The 24,339-nt window shown below is 40.1% G+C and overlaps 1 protein-coding gene across 5 annotated transcripts in view; it reads left to right on the forward strand.

Moving 5' to 3' along the window:
• rasgef1ba (RasGEF domain family, member 1Ba) overlaps positions 1 to 24,339 on the forward strand; it is a 91,959-nt gene that overhangs the window by 7,292 nt on the left and 60,328 nt on the right. For 3 of the 5 annotated variants that reach the window (XM_059988709.1, XM_059988712.1, XM_059988713.1), the window contains 3 exons: positions 13,267 to 13,449; positions 19,936 to 20,058; positions 20,873 to 21,010. In XM_059988709.1, the coding sequence (XP_059844692.1) occupies positions 13,273 to 13,449; positions 19,936 to 20,058; positions 20,873 to 21,010 (438 nt within the window). In that variant the 5' untranslated portion in view covers positions 13,267 to 13,272. Of the gene's footprint in view, positions 1 to 1,822; positions 1,949 to 13,266; positions 13,450 to 19,935; positions 20,059 to 20,872; positions 21,011 to 24,339 lie in introns of those variants that run through there. The other 2 variants (XM_059988710.1, XM_059988711.1) reach the window with 2 other exon arrangements.

Genomic DNA, 24,339 nt, shown 5'->3' on the forward strand with positions numbered 1-24,339 from the left:
CCAGAGATGACAGAGGAGATGACAATGGGGGTGACAGAGGAGCTTCACCGTGCTGAATCCAGAGATGACAGAGGAGATGACAATGGGGGTGACAGAGGAGCTTCACCGTGCTGAATCCAGAGATGACAGAGGAGATGACAATGGGGGTGACAGAGGAGCTTCACAGTGCTGAATCCAGAGATGACAGAGGAGATGACAATGGGGGTGACAGAGGAGCTTCACCGTGCTGAATCCAGAGATGACAGAGGAGATGACAATGGGGGTGACAGAAGAGCTTCACCGTGCTGAATCCAGAGATGACAGAGGAGATGACAATGGGGGTGACAGAGGAGCTTCACTGTGCTGAATCCAGAGATGACAATGGGGGTGACAGAGGAGCTTCACCGTGCTGAATCCAGAGATGACAGAGGAGATGACAATGGGGGGTGACAGAGGAGCTTCACCGTGCTGAATCCAGAGATGACAATGGGGGTGACAGAGGAGCTTCACCGTGCTGAATCCAGAGATGACAGAGGAGATGACAATGGGGGGTGACAGAGGAGCTTCACCGTGCTGAATCCAGAGATGACAGAGGAGATGACAATGGGGGTGACAGAGGAGCTTCACTGTGCTGAATCCAGAGATGACAGAGGAGATGACAATGGGGGTGACAGAGGAGCTTCACCGTGCTGAATCCAGAGATGACAATGGGGGTTAGATGATGAGTCATCAGGGAGTGTACTCATCAGAAGAATGAGAGGGTATTTTATAGAAACATAACATTACGAAAGGGATAGATAAGATAGAGGCAGGAAAGTTATTTTGGCTAGGAGATGAAATTAGAACTAAGGGACATAGCTTCAAGATTTGGGCAAATAGATTTATGATGAGGTTGAGAAAGTATTGCTTTTTCCAGGAAGTAGTGAATCTGGAATTCTCTGCCCAAGGAAAGAGGAGAAGTTTCCTCATTAAATGCACTTAAGACACAATTAGAGAGGTGGGGGGTTATGGAGAAAAGGCAAACAAGAGAAAATCTGCAGATGCTGGAAATACAAGCAACACACAAGATGCTGGAGGAACTCAGCCGGCCAGGCAGCATCTATGGAAAATAGAGTACAGTCTACATTTCCGTCCGAGACCCTTCAGGACTGGAGAAAAAAAGATGCGGAGTCAAAGTTAGAGAGTTAGAAAGTGGGAAGAGGGGAGGAAGAAACTCAAGGTGAGAGGTGAAATGGGGGGGGGGGCGAGAGTGTGGTGATGAAGTAAAGAGCTGGGAAGTTGATTGGTGAAAGAGATACGGGACTGGAGAAGGAGGAATCTGATAGGGGAGGGCAAAAGACCATGGAAGAAAGAACAGCAGAGGGGCACCAGAGGGGCTCTGGAGAAAAGGCAAGTAGCTGGAGCTGTGAACATGGCCAGATCAGCCATGATCTCGATGTTAAGACAGGCTTGGTGGGCTAGATGACTTACTGCCGCTGCTGTTTCATGCTTTCCTATATGGCGCAATATTCAGCCATACTTGGCACATTATGCTTTACAGTATATGCATTTACTTCACTTATTTCAGCTTTTCATAGTGACTGAAAATGAGTCTAAGTTAATTAACTTCTGATAATGGATTATAAGAGGCAGTTCAGCTTTTTGTCTTATACAATGCAGCTTGCATTGTCCCCAGGCAGAGTATCACAGAGTGCTATTACAGGTACTTGTATGTGAGGGGGTTGGCTCACCATTAAAATTATATTGGCCAAATGAATAACAGAGAATTACCAAGATTTTGCATAATGTGGTTAAAAGATGTGCGTTAAGGTTTTTCACTCACTGCTGCTTCTGTTCATCCCAGATCCAGACGAGACTGACCCCGGATCCGGACGGGACTGACCCCAGATCCCAATGAGACTAACCCCATATCCAGACGAGAGATCCCAATGAGACTAACCCCATATCCAGATGAGTCTAACCCCTGCTGGTGGGTTCTGAGCTGTAAATGTGCTATAGGTTCTTGCTTACAGCAAAATAAAAAATCCTTTTGTGGAAATGGAATAAATAAGAAACATTTTACCAAACGCTTTTGATTAAAGTGTTATAACCTGGCAAACAACTTGTAGACCTCATAATATTATTTAAAAGTAGCACAAATTTCCTTGTTTTCCAAAAAGACTGTTAATTAGTTCTACGTCATCACATACTACCTCAGAATAGATCCAACATAGATACTGAAATCAGACTTGCCTTCTTTTTCCGATACTGGGATACAAATTGAAAGGAAACTAGAATATTTGGTAATTCTATTGTTAGTTCATATGTTTATGAAATGAGACCATTAGTATAATTACTTTGAAGATTTCATTATAGATAAATATTCATTGAGAAGGTCTTATGGAATCTAAACTTCATACAATAAACTACATTGCAATAGTTCTGCAGCACAGAAACAGGCTCTCAGCCCACTGTGTACGTGGCCTGTCTATGTCCATCTCATATTAGCTTGTTCAGTAGCCTTCTATGCCTTAATGTTTAATTGCATGGTGGCGTCAGCATGACTAGTGGTGATGTCCAGCAGACAGTTCACAAAACCACTTCCCCTTCTTTTAAATATACTTCTGCTGCTAATATGTGTGTGACTGGAGCCTGTAACTTACATTTTGATGATGTGTTTTTGGGCCGACTGAGCGATCTGGCACTCTTGCTGTCTCTGAGTGAACTCAGTGTGGTCAAGAACCGAGCTTGTAGCCCAATGGTGAAGTGTGAGTCCAGGATTGGCTCCAATTATTGATCAACTTGCCAATTAAACCATCGAGCAAAATTGAAATAATTGAGGATGGGAGTGGAAGGTGAGCGGGTGTTCAGTGCTGTTTGCCTGCATTTGAATAGTGCCCTCTCATCCTCCCTTGATGTTGCCAGAGGAAGGTGCAGGAGCCTTGCGCAAGGTTGATTGGTGCAGTTCATGCTGGTGATTGGTGATGTTTCTGCTATCTGGTTACTCCTCTTTATTATTGTGCTTTTGATTAGGGCGGACTGGCTTTGCAGCCTGCAGTCGATGAACAATACCGTATGAATTGAACTGAACCAAACGGAGCATTCTTAGACTGTTATTGTCTCGGTTTTGCCCAGTTGCACGATTTGCTCTATTTTTGCATGTTGTTTGACGGGCTCCCTGGTGCTTCTTTGTTTCATGGCTGCCTGCAGGAAGATGAATCCCAGAGTTGTATACTCCATGCATATGTTGATAATATGTACGCTTTGAACCTTTAGTTGATTTCGATGTTATGTGAGTCTCCACTTCCACCACCTTCACAGGCGGTGTATTCTAGATTACATTCACTCTCAGAGTATAAAAAGTTCTCAATTCCCCTCTAATGGTTATTCTTCACCATAACTGCTCTCTGATTTGAAAGGTCTCTGCTATAGGAAGAAAAAGTTACTCAATATTGAGCTTATTATGTCCATTTTAGCTTTAGATACTGTGCCTCTATCAGGTCCCTATCCACTCCAAGAAAAACAATACATTCCTCTTTATATCCGAGATGTTTTATTCCAGATAACATCCTAATAAATGACTTCTGTACACTCTTCAGAGCAGTTCAGTGAGATTCTTTGCCATTATTCCAATTGTTTCACTGATCACCAGCTTTTCTCTTCCTGGGTTGGGTGTTGGCTGAGATTTTCTTTTTATTTGGTGTTCCTCTATGATTCTTATTGACCGCGGGCTTTCTTTCAGCCGCTCCAGTTACTCAAGTATTTCGTTACTCAGGTAATTTGTAATTGGTATCTGAAGAAGCTGCCTTCTACTATCAGTATACTTGTACTATTCCTCATTTGTCTTTCACTGAGCATTTTATGGAAACTTGTCCTCTGAGCTGACACATCCACTATCTAATTCACCATGCTGACGACCACTTGCTTCTGGACTCTCCATCATTCAAAGTTCTTGTCTCTATCCTACTAAGCCTCTATCTGTTAAGTGAGCTGTTGGCTGAATGATGGGGCACCTGCATCAGTACAAGCTCTTTCTGTGCTGCCATCTCTCGTGTCTCTTTGTCACCTTCTTTCCTCCATGACAGAACAGGCATAGAGTTCTCTGCTGGTTCTTGCCTTCTGTCCTATCAGCCTCTCAATTCAACAGATTATTCTCCACAATTTCATCTTTACAGAAATTTCACCACCAAAAATGTCTTCCCGTGACTTCTTGCAGCATTTCACTGCGACATTTACCTTAATGGCTCCCTGATAAAGCTGAGAATGGTTTACAAACAGAGGCAGTTTACAGTGAGACTGATAGCAAGGAGAGGCAGATGTTTGGACAAAATTGCAGTCAATTTAAAAGGAGGACAAAATCGAAAAAGGTGACAATCAAAATGGGTGATGAGTACAGGACCGAAGATGTTATATTTGAAAGTATACAGTATATGGAGTAAGGTAGATGAACTTGTAGCACAGTTAGAGGTTGTAGGTGTGATGTTGTGGGCATCTCTGAATTATGGCTGAAAGATGATTATAGCTGGGAGCTTAACATCCATTGATGCACATTGTATTGAAAGGACTTCAGGTAGGCAGAGGGTATGCCTTGTTGGTAAAAAAATGAAATCAGCTCCTTAGGAGGTGACAGGAATGGAAGGTGTAGAATCTGCAATGGTAAAAAGACTCCAATGGGACTTGTATACAAGCCTCCCACATTTTTGTAGCCCAAAGATGTGGGCTACAAATTCCAGAAGAAGATAGAAAGGGAATGTCAAAAGTGTAATGTTATGATAGTTTTGGGGAATATTAATGTGCAGGTAGATTGGGAAAATAAGATTGGTACTGAATCCCATGATGGGTTATTTGTAGAATGCCTACAAGATAGCATTTTAGTGCAGCTCATGTTTGAGCCTGGTAGGAGATCAGTTACTCAGGATTGGGTGTTGTGCGATGAGCTAGAATTGATTAGAGACCTTAAGCCCCCTTAAGCAGGGGGTAGTAACCATAATATTATAGAGTTCATCCTGCACTTTGAGAGGGAGAAGCTGAAGTCAGATGTATCAATATTACAATAGAGTAAAGGGAATTTCAGAGGCATGAGAAAGGAATTGGCTTGAACTTATTGGAAAAGAACATTGGCAGGGATGACAGCAGAGCAGCAGTGCCCAGAATTTCTGGGAGCAATTTGGAAGGCACAGGATAGATACATCCCAAAGAGGAAGAAGCATTCTAAAGGCAGGATGACACAACTGAGACTGATAAGGGAAGTCAAGCCCAACATAAAAGCCAAAGAGAAGACATAAAATGATAGCAAAATTTAGTGGGAAGTTAGAGAACTGGGAAGCTTTTAAAAACCATCAGAAGGCAACCAAAAGAGTTATAAAGAAGGAAAAGATGGAATACAAATGCAAACTAGCCAATAATATTAAAGAGGATACCAGAAGTTTCTTCATATTTATAAAGAGTAAGGTGAGAGTAGATATTGGACAGCTGGTGAATGATGCTGGAGAGGTGGTAATGGGGGACATGGAAATGGCGCGCAAACGGGATAAGTGCTTTGCATCCGTCTTCACTGTGGAGGACACAGGCAGGATGCTGGAAGTTCAGGTGTGTCAGGAGGCAGAAGTGAGTGAAGTTGCCATCACTAGGGAGAAGGGGGCTGGGAAACTGAAAGGTCTGAAGATAGATAAGTCACCTGGACCAGATGGTCTATACTCCAGGGTTCTGAAGGAAGCAACTGAAGAGACTATGGAGACATTAGTAATGATCTTTCAAGAATCAGTGGATTCTGGCATGGTTCCAGAGTACACAGCATCCACTGATTCTCCTTTGTCTAGCATACTTGAATTCCAGTAGATTTGTCAGGCAACATTTTCCTAAAAGGAAACCATGCTGACTTTGATAAAATAGGCTAAAGTCTGCCTGCCTTCCTATCCCTCTGATTCAACGTGTAACCTTGGACATTCAGCTCCAACTGCAACCATCCTTCAGCCACGATTCAGTGATGGCCACAACATCATACCTGACAATCTGTGATAGCGCAACAAGATCATCCACCTTATTTCTTATACTCTGTTCACTAAGATACAACACTTCGGGAACTATATTTACTACCCTTTTGATTCTGCATTCCTAATGCACTGATACTCACCCTGCTGGCTGCAATTTTTGTCTTATCTGCCTGCTCTTCCTGACAGTCTGACTGCATGCTATCTTTGTCTTTTTACCGTCCCATCATTCCGGTTCCCACCCTCACTGCTGAAGTACTTTAAACTCTCCCCAACTGCTGTAACAAATCTGCCTGCAAGAAAATTGCAGGTACATTGGAGGCTACATACCAGGCTGTGATGCAACTCTGCTGTATAGAGCATCTGCCTTTACTGTAGAATTGTGGGTTGAGAAACATGAGGGTCCATCGCTGAACCATGAAGGAGGTCGTTCTCCAATCCAGGGTTTGCTGATGACGAGGTCACCACAATCTTCTCAATATGGCTTAGGTTTTGTAAGTGCTTTGACTGCACGGGTTAGTGACTGCAGGCCTGAGTTAAGCTCCACCTTTCCTGAAGGAAAAGAAGGTTAACAATGAGTGCCACTCAATGTATGTGGTGTAGTGTCTTTGGACAATGTGGTCTGCAAGCTGTGAATGTGATTCTGTGGTGGCGAACACATGCTGTGCCTTCATATATTCCACAGCTCACTTATTTTTCTCCAATCCTTGCTGCCAGAACTTCAGCACAAAATAAAACGTATGTAAATTGTTTCTGTTATTTTAGTGAACTCACTGTTCATTCGGATGTAAATTTTATTGGCATTAAGAAAGGATTAACTAGGATTTCAAGAGATTGAAATGCACTCTCTTTTACTTCTCTATTAGTCTTTCTCAGTAGGGATGTAATTTTCTGCTATTACCACTTACTTCCAAATCCCTGTGCTTTGTATTATCCTGAATACTACTATTGTATCACAGGTTGCAAAATCTATCAACTTCACTCACCTGAAGAGTCCATATGAAATCTTATAATTTATAAAAGCCTCCTTTAGAAGCCAGCTGCTGTTGGTGGTATTGATACAGATAGACTGGTCGTTGTTACTGAAGCATTGTGTCTGAAGTGCCATTTGAAACACTAGTTTGTAAAGGTATATATCTCTGAGGTAAAAATAAGCAGCATGTACACTGCTGTTGACATAGAGATGAACTAAAAATTATTAATAAAAAGAAAGTAGTTGGGCTTGCAGCATGAATTGTGCCAGTTTTTTTGGACTTAAAGTAACATCATTGGCCATGCAATTAATCATGACTTGATTCTACTAACAACTATGTAGAGAAGCTTTATCTTTGCAGTACCATGCACAGTACTGTGTTGAAACAATCTTGTATTCTAACAATCTCTTAGCTAGTTTAGATTTTTTAATACCTTGAGTGAAGAATGATAATAGGGAAAACAACTGATGCCTTCAAAATGCTTAAAAAACTCTGAGATTAGGCAGTATCTATGTACGTGAATAAACGGTTGACATTTTGGGCTGAGACTCTTCTTCAGAACTGGAAAGGAAGGGGGAGGATGCCAGATAAAAAGGTGGGGAGAGAGGAAGGAGGATTAGCTAGAAGATGATAGGTGAAGCCAGGGAATGTGAAAGGGAAAGGGTTGGAGAAGGAGTCTGATAGGAGACGAGAGTGGGCCATAGGAGAAAGGGAAGAAGGAGAGGCACCAAGGGAATGTGATAGGCAGGTGAGTAGAAGAGGTAAGAGGCCAGAGTGAGGAATTGAAGAGAGGAGGGGAAGGGTTAAAATAACAGAAGGAAAAATCAATGTTCATGCCATCATTGTGGCAAGGGAGGAGACCGTGGACCCACACGTTGGAATGGGGATAGAAATTAAAATGGCTAGCCACCTGGAAATTCTGTTTTTAGTGGATGGAATGGAGGAGCTCAACAAAGTTTATGTCTGATCTCACCAATATAGAGGAGGCCACATCAGGAGCCCTGGATACAATAGATGACCCAATAGATGCACAGGGTAAGTATTGCCTCACTTGGAAGGAACAGTTTGGGGGTCCTGAGTGGAGGTGAGGGAGGAGGTGAATGGGCAGGTGTAGCATTTCAGGAATATGAGTCAGGAGGGAGATTAGTGGGGAGGGATGGACGAGGGAATTACAGAGGGAGCAATTCCTACGGAAAGCAGAGAATTAGGGGAGGTAAATAGATGCTTGCTGTAAGGATCTGGCTGAAGATGGCAGAGGTTGCAAAGAATGATGTGTTCAATGTGGAGGCTCATGGGGTGGTAGGTGAGGAAAAGAAGAACTCGATTCCTATTAAGAAGGTGGGAAGATGGGGTGAGTGTGGATGTCTGGGAAATGGAGAAGATGTGGGTCAGGGCAGCATCAAAGGTGCAGGAAGGAAAGCCCTATTTGAAGAAGGACATCTCTGATGTTCTGGCAAGGAAAGCTTCATCTTGGGAACAGCTGTGGCATAGATGAAGGAATAGCATTTTTACAGGAGAAAGTGTGGGAAGAGATAGCCATGGAAATCGGTAGGTTTATAAAAGGTGTTGGTAGACATTTCTCTCCTATCAGATTCCTAGTTCTCCAGCCCTTTACCTTTCCCACCCAGTCTGCTTCACCTAGCTAGTCCCCCTTCCCCCTTCCACTTCTCAAGAAGTGTCTCAGCCCGAAATGTTGACTATTATTTCCATTGAAGCTGCCTGGCCTGGTGAGTTCCTCCAGCATTTTGTATGTGTTGCTCTGGATTTCCAGCATTTGTGGAATCTCTTGTGTTTATGATGCTTACAAAACATTTTTTGTTTTGATTCAGACATCAGTGCAAAATTCTCCTGAACCCCTACTGTTATGACAGGAGTTAAAATGAATTGCTATAAAAAGCTCTATTTACATTAGAATTATTTTTAACAGATTAATAAGAAGGAATGCTGAAGTGTAAACCATCAGATTAGTGACATGATTAGAAATATTTTTGGGTGATGTTAATTATTTATGGTAATTCTTTGATTTACAAAAGTGATGCTTTCATAAAAAGTGAATAATTCAATGCAGAAATGCATTTTGGAGCTAGGCTGCACTTCATTCGTATGTGTAGTCATTTTGGTAAAAGCAAGAAACAGTTTTCTGAATTGCACATTATGAAGGCTATAGGTAGGGTAAATGCAAACAGGCTTTTTCCACTGAGGTTGGGTGGGACGACAACCAGAGGTCATGGGTTAAGGGTGAAAGGTGTAAAGCTTAAGGGGAACATGAGGGGAAAGTTCACTCAGAGGTTGTGAGAGTGTGGAATGAGCTGCCAGTGGTGTATGGATAGGTAAGTGGATGGTAGGGATATGGAGGCTATGGTCCCAGTGCAGGTCATTGGGATTAGGCATCTTAAATAGTTAAGGTCAGTCTAGATGGGCTGAAGGGCCTGTTTCTGTGCTGTACTTTTCTGACTCTATGACTGTATCAATGACCAGATCAAGAAAATGAGTAAATTGAATACTCAAATCAATGAATGACTGAAAATGAAATGGAGTTGCCAAAATATTTCTCAGAGCTCCTTTCTCAAACACAAAGGAATGGATGCATTTTGTTGGAATGAAATGAGCTGATTGCAGTTATCTTGGGAGTAGTGATCACAACATGGTACAGTATCTAAATGAAAAGAGGATAAACCTGCGTGGCATGTTCGATTGGACGGAGTTCTGCGAAGTCCTTATAAGAAATGTGAATATTGTGATAATGAACATAATTGAAGATGAATGTGAGAAAGTAAGACAAGAAAATAGAAGCAAAGGAAAAAAATTAAATTTTGTAAGATGACATCAGAAGGTGTGTTGAAGTCAATCCTAAGAGTGGGTTAAGAGCACAGAGGACTATTATCAAGATGATGATCAAAATATCAGGGGTATTTAATAATTTCTTCAGCTTGATGTTTGAGGAAAATATCAGAAAAGAGAAAAGAGATAGCAAGATGAATATTATTATTGATTGAAGAAGGATTTAGTTAGATACTGGGCCTTATATCATTATGCCCTATCCTGTTTGTGTTGATGGATGAATTTGCTGAGACTTATAGAAAGTGTATTTCAGGCATCTGTTCAGCATAGACGAGTCCCAAAGGGGGATCTAGATCCCATTTTTTAAAAATAAAGATGCCAAGCTCCACCTGTAATTTAAAATCCAGTTAGTTTAACTTTTATGATAGTGAAATAGCTTCACTTAAAGAGAACAAATTATTAGCTGGGTCTCACTGACTTTTTTTGTACTTTTGAACTTTAATGCTGGTGGTTCAGAATAAAACTGCCAATGTTTTGTCATGTAAGTGGCGGCAGTACGTTGTCAAATATGGAAGTCCTGGATTCTCTGACAGATTGGGGATGCCAAAGCTGTCAAGTTTGCTCCACACATGGTCTGCTTATGCAGCTCACACCTTCTGCTTGACGCTGGGGATTCACCTCTCAAATCCTGTGCCAAGGAGGAGATAGTTCTCTTGCTGTTTTTATTAGCCTAATGTGATAACTCTATATTTGCATATTTCTCAACATATTAACACTTACATTTTTTTAATATTTCTGATTGGCAAGCACAATTTTGATGATGACAGTTTTGTGTGGCGGAGGTTCAACCAGGACTTTGCCATGGTCGTTTAGTCTCTCTCGATCAAAATAAGCCTTTTCCAAGAAAGTTCCTATTCATACATCTATGTAGAACAATGTGAAATTTTTATAGTTACAATATTTATTTGGCTCCTAATCACTGACTAACTCCAGTAAATTTCAAGTATTAATCCTCTCTTGCTGGAAGCAAGACTTTCCAATAATGGTCTCAAGCTTGATCTTTACCACTGTAAACTTGTGACACAACTTGCGTCCTGAATAACTTGATTTATTTTCCAGGATTCGATTTGTCTACAGTGTTTTACATCTTCACAGGTTTTGTATGAACTGCTCTCCTTGGAGGGCTAAATCTGGAAATTCTGCTCTTTTTCCTTTCTCTTTATGAAGAAATATTTAGCGTTTTCTTCTCAGCTTCTTCCTAATATGGAAGAAATCAAAAACTTGTGGAGCTGGGGATTTTACCTGGATACTGTGTGACATCCGTTGTGACTATTAAGTATGAAATTATAATGATACATTTAAACTAAAACCATGTTTATAAAATTAAGAGGATAGAAGAGTGATTAAGATGATTTTCAATTAATAGCTCATTTGACTTGCTTATTATTTTATTTACAAATAATTTAGCAAGATGTCACTAAAAGTACCAAAAAAAGGTTCCCAGCATTCAGTTTGATGCAACATCAATGACTCTCTGAGACAGGAGGAAAGATATTGGCTTTTATTGACTGGAAGAAAGAACAAGCAGTAGTTGACCACCATACTACATCCTGGAGACTGAGGGCAGGTCTCAGGCCTCAATCGCCTTTATACTGGGGTCAGTGGGAGGAGCCACAGGAGCAGTCAGTGGGGGGGGGGGGCGTGTCCAGACAGGTATATATAGTTCACCACACAGTTAAAACTTTTTCAATTATACATTGTATATTATAAACATGTCTGCAGCAACCCAATAACAACCAATAGCTTCTGCTTGCCACAGATTTTACTTGACCTGCTAAGTATTTCCAAAATTTTGTTTTTTTGATTTTTGTGTTAAAGCATTATGTGATGTGTGGTGTTCAATAAAATTAATTTTATTTAAATATACTGTACTTCGTGCTGCAAGTCAACTCTCAGAAGATCATGAATTTACTAACCTGACATTGGAGTGTTACACTACATGGCCAAAATGCTTGTAAGTAAACAGTAACAGAGAATATCGTGTGCTGGCCTCGGGGAACTGGTTGGGCCTTCATTAAGGGAGAAGTGATGGATTTAAGACTCTCTTGATGAAGATGTCTGTCTCTGGTGAAAATAAACCAGTTGGGATCAGGCAATTGGAAACTGTAAAAAATGACACTGCACACCACCTATTTTTTCTCTCCCTTAGTTATAACATAGTCCTGGACTTGAAATGTTAAGACTTATGGATTAGTAAATTAATTGGTCACATGGGTTTAGTTGGACAGCACAGGCTCTTTGGGCCAGTATGACCAGCTACTGTGCTGTATGTCTAAATAAATAAATATTTCTCTTTCCACAGATGTTACCTGACTTGCCAAGTGCTTTTAGCACTGTCTAAGTCCAAGTAAATTTACTTATTTATAATTAGCTATAGTAGAGGTCACAGAGCTTTATTTAAAGAAAAACATGATTCATTGATAAGTATAGGGATGTAGTGTATAATTGATGGGATGTTGAGCAAGGGAATTAGCAAAGCAATATGAGGGAATTTAGATGGATTTCACTCTACCTACATGTTTGTAATACTGGCACAATATTTGTTAGAATTGAATAAATTTCAGTGCATTTAGGAAATTTCAACTGCTTCAAAACAATTTCACCCCCAAGATGGGCAGTTGTCATTGTCATTGTCCTTCTGATGGTTCTGTGGCCACAAAGTGGATCTTCTGCTTTATTTTTTTATCCCCCAGTAACTGACCCAGTTGAGGGTTCACAATGAGCATGCAGAGCAATGTTATTATCAAGTCTTTTGTTGACAACATCGAACCTATCGTTGCCCAGCCCTAGACACTGGGTGAGTCAGAGATGCAGCAAATAGGGAGACAGGAAGGAAGTTGGTGGAAGAACCATTAATGACCAGGTCTAGCAAACACTGGTAGTTAGCAACAGATTCTGCAACAATACCGAAAGGGAGTGAGGATTAGATGGAGGAAGTTAAAGATGTTGCAAGGCAATACTTATCCTTGGATTGGTTTTGGTATCACTTTCACCTCATGCTGTGGATGCTAAAATCAGATGCAGTGGATTGGGAAGAAAAATTTGGATACAGGAAGTTACAGAAGTCTAGAATTCTAGTTGTAGTAAGTTGTAGTTTTAAGTAATAATTTGAAATTTGTCATTCTATGGTTATAAAGCAGGGGGTGGAGTTAAGATACTGATCAGGCATAAATTTAGTAAATATTGGAGCAGGCTTGAGGAATTAAGGAGCTTCCCCTCATTCTTAAGTTTCCAGGCCCGTGGATTTTGTTGCTAGAACAGAAAGTGGTAGTAACCAGCTAGACATGTCCGGGATGAGGCCGTCTCCTTCCAGTTCTCATGTGGTAGTGGACCAATGGAAAAATAAATCCTGATTGGAAAGGTGAGGTGATGCTAATGATCTGAAAATGTTGACCAGGCTTCAGAATGGTTTTAGCTGGACTATAGTTTCACTTATAAACAGTTTACCATCTTGTTGAACTGATACATGGATCAGCTTCAGACACTTTCTTCTTAAATTACAGGAAACCATGCCGCAAACACCAACATTTGCTGCCATGTTTAACAGCAGTGGTTACAGCCGACATCTGTACTCATCCCGAGAAGATAATTGTGGAGGGTTGTTCTACCAAGACAACAATCTTGTGTCAGGGTCTCTGGAGGCACTCATCCAGCACCTTGTGCCAACGGTAGACTACTATCCTGACGTATGTATAACTTAATTGTCTGCATATGCCTCACAACAGATTTTTTGCATGAAGACAGCATGTTACTATAAATCACAGAACAATTCATTTGGCTAAGCCTTCAACGGGACTCAATGACATGGAAAGAGTGTGGCCTCTGGCACTGATCAGAGTAGAGGATGTGCAGGAGCTAACTAACCATTAGTATTCTGATCTCTCTGAGAGCATTAAAAAAACCTGGCAATTCATAAAGGAGGGTTCTGTTTGCTGATTTAAAAGACAGGCCTTGGCACATAACACTTCTACATATGTCAATGTAAAATTAAGATAGATAAGCAAGAATTACATTCCTTATTCATGCCACATCACACATTTTTTATTTTTAATAAAACAAAAGCAAGATGTATTGTGCTGGGAAATTGAGTTTTTCTTCAGGCAGGTATTGAAAATTTCTACCTGTTGGCTTGGTGTTTCTCTGGCAGCTGATCAGAAACTTCATATAGAAACAAGTAGTTGTTTTGCTTTCTGAGCACACTAGTCAGTATGCTTTTTACCTGTTTTGGCTGCGGGAAGTTTTGGTGAGAAAGAAAAAATTAACAGGATTGTGTGGATAGGAAGGTGATTAAAATATCAGAGGGAAGCTGCTGAGAGAAAGGGGAAAACTGCATTCGTTCAAACTTCACCAGCACAGAATGAACACTGAGAGTTAGCAAGCTTGTTTTATTACAATATTAAGCACTGATGATTAATGCCAAAATTACACATGTACATTTCCAAGTTAGATTAGTATTCAGCTGTTGTTATGGTACTTTTTATCTGCATTTGTTAACAATTCATTATTTCTGAAATTGCGCAATTTAATATGATGAATGACAACCTTAGGACGTATAGAATGAAAGGTCAGAAAAATACTGAAGAGTTATGGGGAATATTATTTGTAACAGCATTATCATTTCTAATGTTTGTTCTTAGTTTGATTTACTGCTCTCCAAGTTTTATTAGTTTTGCGGTTTATGTTAACATTAAATAGGAGATTCTGGAGAAAATGCAACGATACAGAGGTAAAAGATGTAGCACAAATGTGTGAAGGCTCACGCTGTCTCTTACTGTAGACACTCAAGCCAATTCCTCTTAACATTCAGTGAGTGCATTGCAGTCTTCAAATGAGTCACAGTTCTTGGTGGATGATATGGGTTTTTGTGGAAGTTATAATTGACCAGAGATGATGCTAACACAGCATAAATTCTGTAACAACAAAAGCAAGATGTAGGTTACTTTTCTGGGCCCCTTGAAGGCACTTTGCTACCTACAATTCAGGAGGAGGATGGATTACAGTGCAGTTACTTTAATGACTAAGCCCAAAATGCACTCAGTAAGCTCACTGTCTTCCAGGACCAAGGCAATTTTTTGATTGTCATCTCGTTTACCCCAGGGTGTTGTCTGTGGAGATTCACTCCCTCCTCCCCATGGGCATGTCTGTTTCTCACCAAGGTCACTGTAATAGCACCTCCCAACCCTGAGAGTACTGCCAAATAAAAAGGACCAAATGTAGCAGTCACATGAAAATACAGCCTCCTTAAAATTCAGTTTGAAGATGCACTTTCCTAGCTGGTGGAAATTTACCGCCATCATCTCTTCATCACTGGGCTAGTATCTTGGATGACACTGCCAACACTGTGGAAATATATTAATGCCATTGTTTGCAGAGGTTAAACAAGGCAGTCCATGGACAAAATGACAAATGGAGACACCAACTTCACTAAAACAAAAGTTTGCTGCTTCAAAACTCCACTGAATGCAGAACGCTAAGCTTACTTCAGAAATTCTACAAACAAAGAGTTACCAAGCCGATTGTTTGCAATCTATTTAATATTTCAGTAATATTTGAATAATATTGCAAATATATTGCTTGATTAAGCATTTTTCACTTGTTTACATGATCCATTGAGTTTTACATAAAAAGTACATGAGTGGCATACGTCATTGTGCAACCATGTCGTGTGTGCTGCCTCACTGAAAAGAAACCATGCAGACAAGTTCATCCTGGTTCCTGTGTTTTTGTTTTGATCAGATTCTGCAGTTCCAAAACATAACAGTGGTGATGAAATGGGTTTAAAGTGAACCTGAGACGACTACCTATCTGCTGAAGTGCAGCGTGTTTTTTTACGAGAGAGAAAGACATTACATTTGGGAAAAAAAAGCAGTAAACAGACAAAATTCATGGGTTCATAAACAATGAGTGCTAGGTGATAACAATAATATATAAAAAGCTGGCTATATCGAAAAGGTCGATGTGTTTGATTGCGCAATAGATAACTGGATGGTGTACACTGAATGAATTGAGCAGTATTTTGAAGTAAATGAAATGGCCAAAGAAAAGCGAGTGCCAGCGTTACTGAGTGCAATAGGTGGAAAGTCTTACAATTTGTTTAGAAGTTTGACTGTTCCAGCTAAACCAGTCAGAATGAGGTATGCTAATAGCTTGAAAGTAATAGAGGAACAATTAGAACCCAAACCATTGTTGATTATAGAACACTTTAGGTTTCATAAGGGAAATCAAAAGGAAGGGAAGTCCATTTCAGCTTACATGGCTGAATTGAAAGAATTGTCTGAGCATTGTTAGTTCAGTGATGGATTTAATGATACACTGTGAGGTCACTTCGTTTGTGGAATCCTGTAAGAAAGCATTCAAAAACAGCTCCAAACTGAAGCACAACTCATATTTAAAACATCAGTTGAAATTGCTGTATCAATGGAAACAGCAGCTAGAGCCACAAAGGCAGGAACAAAAGTGTGCATGAACAAAAATACCTGGCCAACATATTGTGTTACTGTGATGGCAGGAGCTCTCATACACCAGGCCAATACAGGTTTAAAGGTGTAACTTACAAAAATGGAACAAATTAGGATACATGCAAAGAGCATGTTGGGTAGAAAGAAATAGATGGACTGCTCAGGGAAGAGAAAAGATAAAAGATCAAGTCGCACCTTCAGAAAAGACACTAATCTGCATGTTGTTAATGAAAAATCTGATGATGATGAGAGAGACATAGAACTGAGTAACCTTGAGATTTACAATGTGAAAACTAACAATGGACAAGTAATATGGCTTATACCAGAGGTGAATGACAAATTAATTAAAATGGAATTGGACACTGGCTCTGCTGCTTCAGTCATTCCACAAAGTGAGTTTGAATGGCATTTCAAACATACTAAGCTGAAGCCTGCAGATATTCAACTAAGAACTTACACTGAAAAAAAAAAGTCTGGAAATAGCATTCATAACAGTGAAATAAAACAATCAACAAGTCACATTGGACTTGTATGTGATAAAAACAGGAGGGCCACCTTTGTGGGGATGTGATTGACTGAGACAACTACAACTTGATTGGAGTTGTATCCACCATTTACATGTCACATCCCCTGCCATAGAGTCAGCTGAGAGTGAATTAGGAACAGTTCTAAATGATGCCACAGCAGTGTTCAGGGATGACTTTGTAAAACAAAACATATTAAGAGTAAAATAGTGTTAAATGAAAATGGCACAACCAACTTTTACAAAGTTCATCTGGTTCCTTATACTAACCATGATAAAGTAGCCTATGAGCTGGATCGCATGCAGGCTGACAGAATTCATTCTAAGGTTGTGGAGCCCATGGGCAATGCCAGTGGTCCCTGTAGCCAAGAAACATGGGTCTATTGGGATCTGTGGAGACCGTCAACACAGTACAGAAAGTAGATCAATGCCCTCTGCCCAGGAGACAGAGAATATCTTTCCAAACTTTGCTGGAGGAAAACACTTCAGAAAGGTGGACTTAGCTGAGGCCTACCTACAGATGGAGATCGAAGTGTTTTCCACCATCTTCTCTCTCAAAGTACTTTATTGCAATAATAGGCATGTTTTTGGAGTAGCGTCTGCACCTGCACTTTGGCGGAAAGCTATGAATCAGGTGCTGCAAGGCTGCCCAGGCCCTCAGTGTTATCTGGATGACACCATCATTACTGGTGAGGATGACAAGCAACATCTCCAAAATCACAAGAGAGTATTAAAAAGATTAGAAGATTATGGGTTCAGAACATGACATAACAAATGTAAATTCTTTACATGAAGTATTACTTATTGTGGTCACACCATTGATGCACAAGAATTACACAGTACACTGAGAAAATTCAAGCATTGGTGGATGCCCCAAAGCCAGAGGATGTGTCACAGTTCTTAAGGATTTGTCAATTACTGGAACAGGCTCCTACTAAACCTGGACACTGTGCTCCACCCATTGAACTCATTACCACAGTTAGGGAAGAAATGGAAATGGACAGAGCGGTGTCAGGTGACTTTGCAAAGGGCAGAGAAAATGGCAATACCAGACATTACTCACACATGATAATCCACATTATCTAGTGGCATACCTGTGATGCAGTCATGTCACATGTTATGAGTGATGGAAGTGACTGCCCCATAACCTTTAAATCACATCCATTACCGCTACAGAGAAAAATATTGCACAGATTGACAGAGAGGCCTTGAGTCTGGTTTGGGGTGTAAAACGTTTCAACCAGTACTAGAATGGGAGAATGTTTACCCTCTCCACTGATCATCAACCACTAGTGTCTACTTCTGGTCCACAGACTGGTGTTCCACTCACAGCAGCAGCACAAATGCAGAGATGGGCTCCATGCAGGATCGAAAGAGAAACCTGCGGAGGGGCAGACACAGTAGCATAGTGGCTAGCACAATGCTTTACAGTACAGGTCACCTGGTTTCAATTCCCGCTGCTGCTTCTATAGAGTTTGTATCTTCTCTCTGACCGCGTGGGTTTCCTCCCACAGTCCAAGTGCATACCGGTCAGGAGGTTAATTTGTCTTTGTAAATTGTCCCCTGTTTAGACTAGGGTTAGGATTACACTAGGGTTACTGGCTGGTGGGCCTCGAATGCCCACAAAGGGCATTCTGTATCTTAATAAATAAATAAACATTAAAGAGGACAGCTAATTACCAAAATACAGATGGATTGTCCCATCTGTTCTTCAGAAAGGAAATACCTAAAGAAGTTAAAACAGAGGACACTTCTCTTGATGCATTCTTCCTAAAGCAAATCAAAAGTATCTCCATTAGGGCAAAAATGACCTAGAGGGAAATCCAAAAAAAACCCATGCTGTCTCAGGTCTGCATAGCCACCCAAAATGTCTGAAATGTCTAGCAGAATTCCTTGTTCCCCCGTTTTTACCAGCACCAGTGTGAACTTGCCCCTGATAGGGTTTGCCTTATGTGGGGATTGAGAGTTGTTGTGATGTCCAAGCTGAGAGTTAGTGTTGGAGGAGCTACACTACATGCCTGTCAGCAATGTGTGGTCAAAGTGAAACTCTTTGTGTGAAGCCATGCACTGTTTGGGTTGCCAACATGTCCAGAACATACCGAGAGCAGAGCCTCTCCTTCCCTGGGAATGGCTTGCATTGCTCTGGTAGAGAGTTCATGTGGATTTTGCCAGACACAAATCTTTTAGTCGTAGCGAATGTCGACACAAAGTGGCCAGAAGTGTCCCCAATAGCCTCCTCTTCAGCCCTGCACCCTGCTGATGGGTTGAGCAGCCTCTTCTCAAGCACTGAAGTTCCACAGCACTTAGTGACAATAGACCACAGTTTGTTGCGGAACAGTTCCAGTCATTCCTGAAAATAAATGGAATAAGGCATATTACATCTGTACTGTACCACCCAGCTACAAACATCTTGGCAGTAAGGTTGGTCCAGAGTCTAAATAAGTCACTGTGAGCATCATCAGCAGAACATTGAATCAGAAGCCTGCAAATTTCCCTTACATATATATAATGAGTAAAGAGGAAAACATTAAATATTTGAGTTCTTTTGATTCTATATTACAAACGTAGTTGGAATTTATAGCTAAGCAGCATAAAGTGTAATATATTTAATATTTCAGCAATATTTGAATAATACAGTAAATACATTGTTTGATTAATCATTCCTTGTTTGTTTTCATAATACATTATGGGTTTATGTAATAAGTACGTGAATGGCAGGTGTTATTACGTCACCACGTCATATACGTGTGCCTTACTAATAAGAAACCGAGTAGACAAATTCACCCTGGCTCCTTTGTTTTTCCTTTGACTACTTTCTGGAGTTACATATCATAACACTGTTGAGTGGGACAGATTAATGGTAAAATGCTTCCCAATAAAATTCAATGGAAATACGGAAAGAGGCCTGGTATGTGGGAGTAGACATGCTCATCATTCCAGGTGAATATTGTAAAAAGACCAAAGAAGGAGATGGGAAGGAACGAAAATAAACAAAATTCCTTTTAAAATTGAGCATTTAGTTCTTCTGTTTTTTTTTGATAAGAATTTTTTATTCATATCATTTTTGTGAAAGAATATTTAGAGCAGCAAGCTCTGTGAATCAGAGTTTCTAAAAGAGACCAGTTATAGGTGCAAATATTTAAAAGTAATTTAGGTGACAATTTTTATGAGGTCTTGTTTTTCTTTTACAGAGGACCTACTTATTTACCTTTCTGCTAAGCTCCCGAATTTTCATTCGGCCTTATGAGCTTCTAGCAAAGGTTTGTCTTATATGCATTGAACAACAGAGATTGAACGAGACCATTTTAGATAAGGTAAGTTTGTTCTTAAGCAAAATGACTTTGCAGATATCAACAAATGAACAATTTTTGGGGTGTTCATAATTAGAGCAACTGCAGCTTTGAGTTATGTAAAGCAACACACACAAAATTCTGGATGAGCTCAGCAGGTCAGGCAGCATCTATGGAAATGAATAGATAGTCGATGTTTCGGGCTGAAACCCTTCTTCAGGAAGGGGGAAGGTGCCTGAATAAAATGGTTGGGGGAGGGGAAAGAGGATAGCAAGAAGGTGATAGAAGGACTCAGGTATGTGGGACAGGAGGAGGGCTGGAGACGAAGGAATCTGATAGGAAAGGAGAGTGGACCATAGAAGAAAGAGAAGGAGGAGGGGTCCCGGGGGAAGTAATAGGCAGGTGAGAAGAGGTAAAAGGTCAGGGTAGGGAAAATTGTTGGGGGAGGGGAGGAGAATTTGTTCACCAGAAGGAGAAATAGATATTCGTGTCATCAGTTTGGAGGCTACCCAGATGGAATATGATGTGTTGCTCCTCCACCCCGAGGGTGGCCTCATTGTGGCACAAGGCGAATGCATGGACTAACACATTGGAACAGCAGTGGGAATCAGAATTAAAATGTTTGGCCACTGGGAAGTCCTGTTTGTGACAGATGTTGCGTTATTAACACAAACTGTTTTCTCTTGTGAATCTTAATTGGAAGAAGGACTGCTCAGATGTCTACATTCACATGGCCTCACATGTTGTACTTTAGGCTAAGTAGATGTTATATATTTTACTTCAGATCTATTACTACTGTAGTATTTGATAACTAATGCAATTTTCTGACTAATTGCAGGCCAAAATTGGGAAATTTGCAGCTAAAGTAGTACAGCTGTTGTCTGATTGGACTGAAACATTTCCCTATGATTTTCGAGATGAGCGGATGATGAGAAATTTAAATGATATGACCCACAAGATTGCGACAATGGATGAGGTCAGTTATTTTAAAACAGCAACTCTCTTAAGCTTATCTACTTAAAATTAATTAATATTGATTGAATAATACTTCTAGAGAGGGGTAAAAGAAAACTCATCCAAGGAATTAAAAAGAGACATGAAATGGGAATGGAATCCAACTTGGATACAATATTTTATCTCTTGTCCGATACAGAACATAGAACGGAACAGCACAGAAACAGGCCATTTGGCCCACAAAGTCTGTGCAGAACACGGAGTCAAATTAAACAAAATCTCTTTTGCCTGTAAGCAATGCATATCCCTCCAATCCCTGCATATTCATTGGCTTCTCTAAAGGCTCCTTAAGTGCCACAATTGTACACAGTCTATTACAGACTCTGTAATTTGTTCACAAATGTAATTAGCTCCATTTGCAATTTTAATATGTGGCGTTAATTTGTATAAACATTAATGTATAACAGAGAACAATTCCATTCTTTATTATTCAAAATTCTGTGAGTCACCATTTTGGGGAAAAAAATGTGTTGATATAATTTCTACAATGCAGATTTCAGATGTAACTTTTGTGCTCCCAACTTGATATGTTGACGGCATAGGTGCAGTCCATTGGGTCAGAGTTGTAGGTTGGAGGTGTTGAGGTGAGGATTATGGCATTATGATTGGAAAACTATAAAATCACTCAGAATTGAGGATATGATTCCACTTCATATAATTTGTGATGGAAGTTATTACTACAAAGTTAATGTCTAATTACAAATATATGTATACAAAGAAAAGCTTACTGTCAGTACCATCACAGGAGCAGAGCATCATATAAGCAGCAAGCACATGAAAAACCAATGCCATTCTCAAAAGAAAGAATACAATTACAATATTAAAAAGTGCAAAATGGTCAAACTGGTCATAGTGTTACTTAATGATTAGGGTTTTGCCAGTTGGTTCAATGATTAAAGGGAAATAGCTGTTCTTGAACCTGGTAGTGTGAGCCTTCAGGTTTCTGTACCCCCTGCCTGATGGTAACCGTGAGAAGATGGCTTGGCAGGGTTCTTTGATGACACATATTGCCTTCTTGAGGCAGCACCACCTGTATATATAACAAGTGGTGGAAGAGACGTGTCCATGATATATTAAGACTATAGGACATTGGAGCAGAATGAGGCCATCTGGCCCATTGAATCTGCTCCGCTATTCAATCATGGCTGATCATTTTTTCTAACTCCTCCTCAACCCCAGTTCCCCGTAACCTTTGATGCCATGTCTGCAGTTTTTAATGATTCTACACATTTAAATTGCTGTACCAGGGAATGATGCAATCAGTCAGAATGCTTTCAACAGTACATCAGTAGATGTTTGTTAGAGTGTTCAGTGACAAACTAAATCTCCATAAACTCTAGAAGTAACAATTCTGATACCCTTTCCTTGTGATGTATCTATAGGATAGATCATCCAATGTCAATGCCCAGAAAATTAAAGGTGCTGACTCTCTCCACTGCCGATCTCCCAATGTAAACTGGCACATGTTTGCCCTAATGCCACTTCCTGAAATCAACAAGCAGCTCTTTAGTTTTAATGATGTTGGGTGAGAGGTTGTTTTTGTGGCACTATACAATCATGTCTCTCCATCAACTTTGTCCAAATTTATCAGATCTTCTTGGATCCTCCTCTGTGCCTGGAAGAACAAAAATAAACAACAATCTAATTCTTTAACCCTGACTGTGGCCACTTAAAATTACAGGATCCCACCTATCTTAAACAGAACAATGTTGTATCTTTCAGGGTTGAAGTTGGTTAGCCATTTGTGAGCAAGGTCAGATATTTAAATATGTTTAAATCCCTCTCTCAAGGACCCCTACAACAAAATACTGTAAGGTAAGGAGTAAGAGGTTAGAGGGGAACTGAGATAAAAAAGTGTTTTCACCCAGAGAGTAGTTGTAATCTAGAATGCACGGCCTGAGCTGGTGTCAGAGGCAGGTACTTGCATAACATTTAACAGGTATCTAAATGAGCACTTGAATCAGTAGGACATAGAGGGCTGTAGAGCAAGTACTGGGAAGTGAGATTAGTGTAAATGGCTACTTGATGTTATTGTAGACATGTTGTGCTAAAAAGGCCTGCTGTGTAGGATCCCATGACTCTAAAAATGGATTCTAATTATTAATACACTAAATTGGATCATTATAATAAATAATGACATATTCTGGTGATTAAAATCACCATTATTTCACAACTTGATGGGATAGGGCTTCTGCCTGCACTTGGCTTTTGGACATGACACCAGCTGATTCCATTGAGTTGTTGTCATTATAATTTTGGTTAATTTATAGGCACAGATTCTAGGTTAATTGCTTGGGCAGGGAAGAAGCAAGTGGTGAAACTTCAAAAAAAAAAATCTTTAAATCTTCTGCCTTACCTGGAGCAATTGGCTGTTCTTAGGCATGTTCCTGCAATATGAATCTTGCTATAATTTGTGCTGTATTGCAACCTGCCTGTTGACTTTTTGGCAGCCAAGAAATGTTGTCGAGTTCAAACAGAAACTAATGAAAGTGGAGCCCTGAAATGATGGAATAGTTTCATGAGCATTTTCTTTGACCCCCATCCTGCCCTGAAGTTTACAACTGTTGTCCTTAATTCTCTGTCAGCTGATTTCTCTGGCACGATATGGACTGATGAAAAGCAGACACAAAGAGAAGAGACCCCCGGCTGGGTTAACTGCTCACATAATGCCTCAATTGTCCAGTCCAAAATGAGCAAAAGGCAGGATCAGAATTAGAACAGATCTTTCCATCATAATTTCCAATAACTATTCTGTCTAAAGTAAATGGATTAAATAATTTGAGGCTGTGTTTCATAGAATTTTACTAATTTTGTTGGATATAAAATTTACGATGTTTTCATTTTCGATGCATAAAGTTTCTTGGAGCACAAATTCCTAAACTGTATAACCAAACCGATGTGTTCAGAAATCAGACTATTAAAGATGTTCAAAAGAAAACTGGCTGTTCTTCAGTGACCTTGGCATCAGCTGAAGTTTCATGCATCAGTTGTTTTATTGAAATTACTCTTCTCGCCTATTTTCCTCCTTATTTTCAAATTGCTGACACCAGTGAAAGTGTAGCCAGTAAATGAAGTGAAAGTGTAAACTGTTAACTGATGTAAGTTGCAATACAGAATGAAAGAGGTTGTAATGGATGATCCCTGGGTTCAACAGTAACGTTGGTATGTCATCATTATTGTTCAGTTTTTTGTCCTTCTTAAAAAAAGCCATTTAATGACTGAAACTCTCAATTATGCAGGGATGTAGAATGGATGAAATTAGATTGGCTTCCCATTGTATATCACATGCAC

This window comes from Hypanus sabinus, chromosome 14 (assembly GCF_030144855.1).
Source record: "Hypanus sabinus isolate sHypSab1 chromosome 14, sHypSab1.hap1, whole genome shotgun sequence".
Lineage (NCBI taxonomy): Eukaryota > Metazoa > Chordata > Chondrichthyes > Myliobatiformes > Dasyatidae > Hypanus > Hypanus sabinus.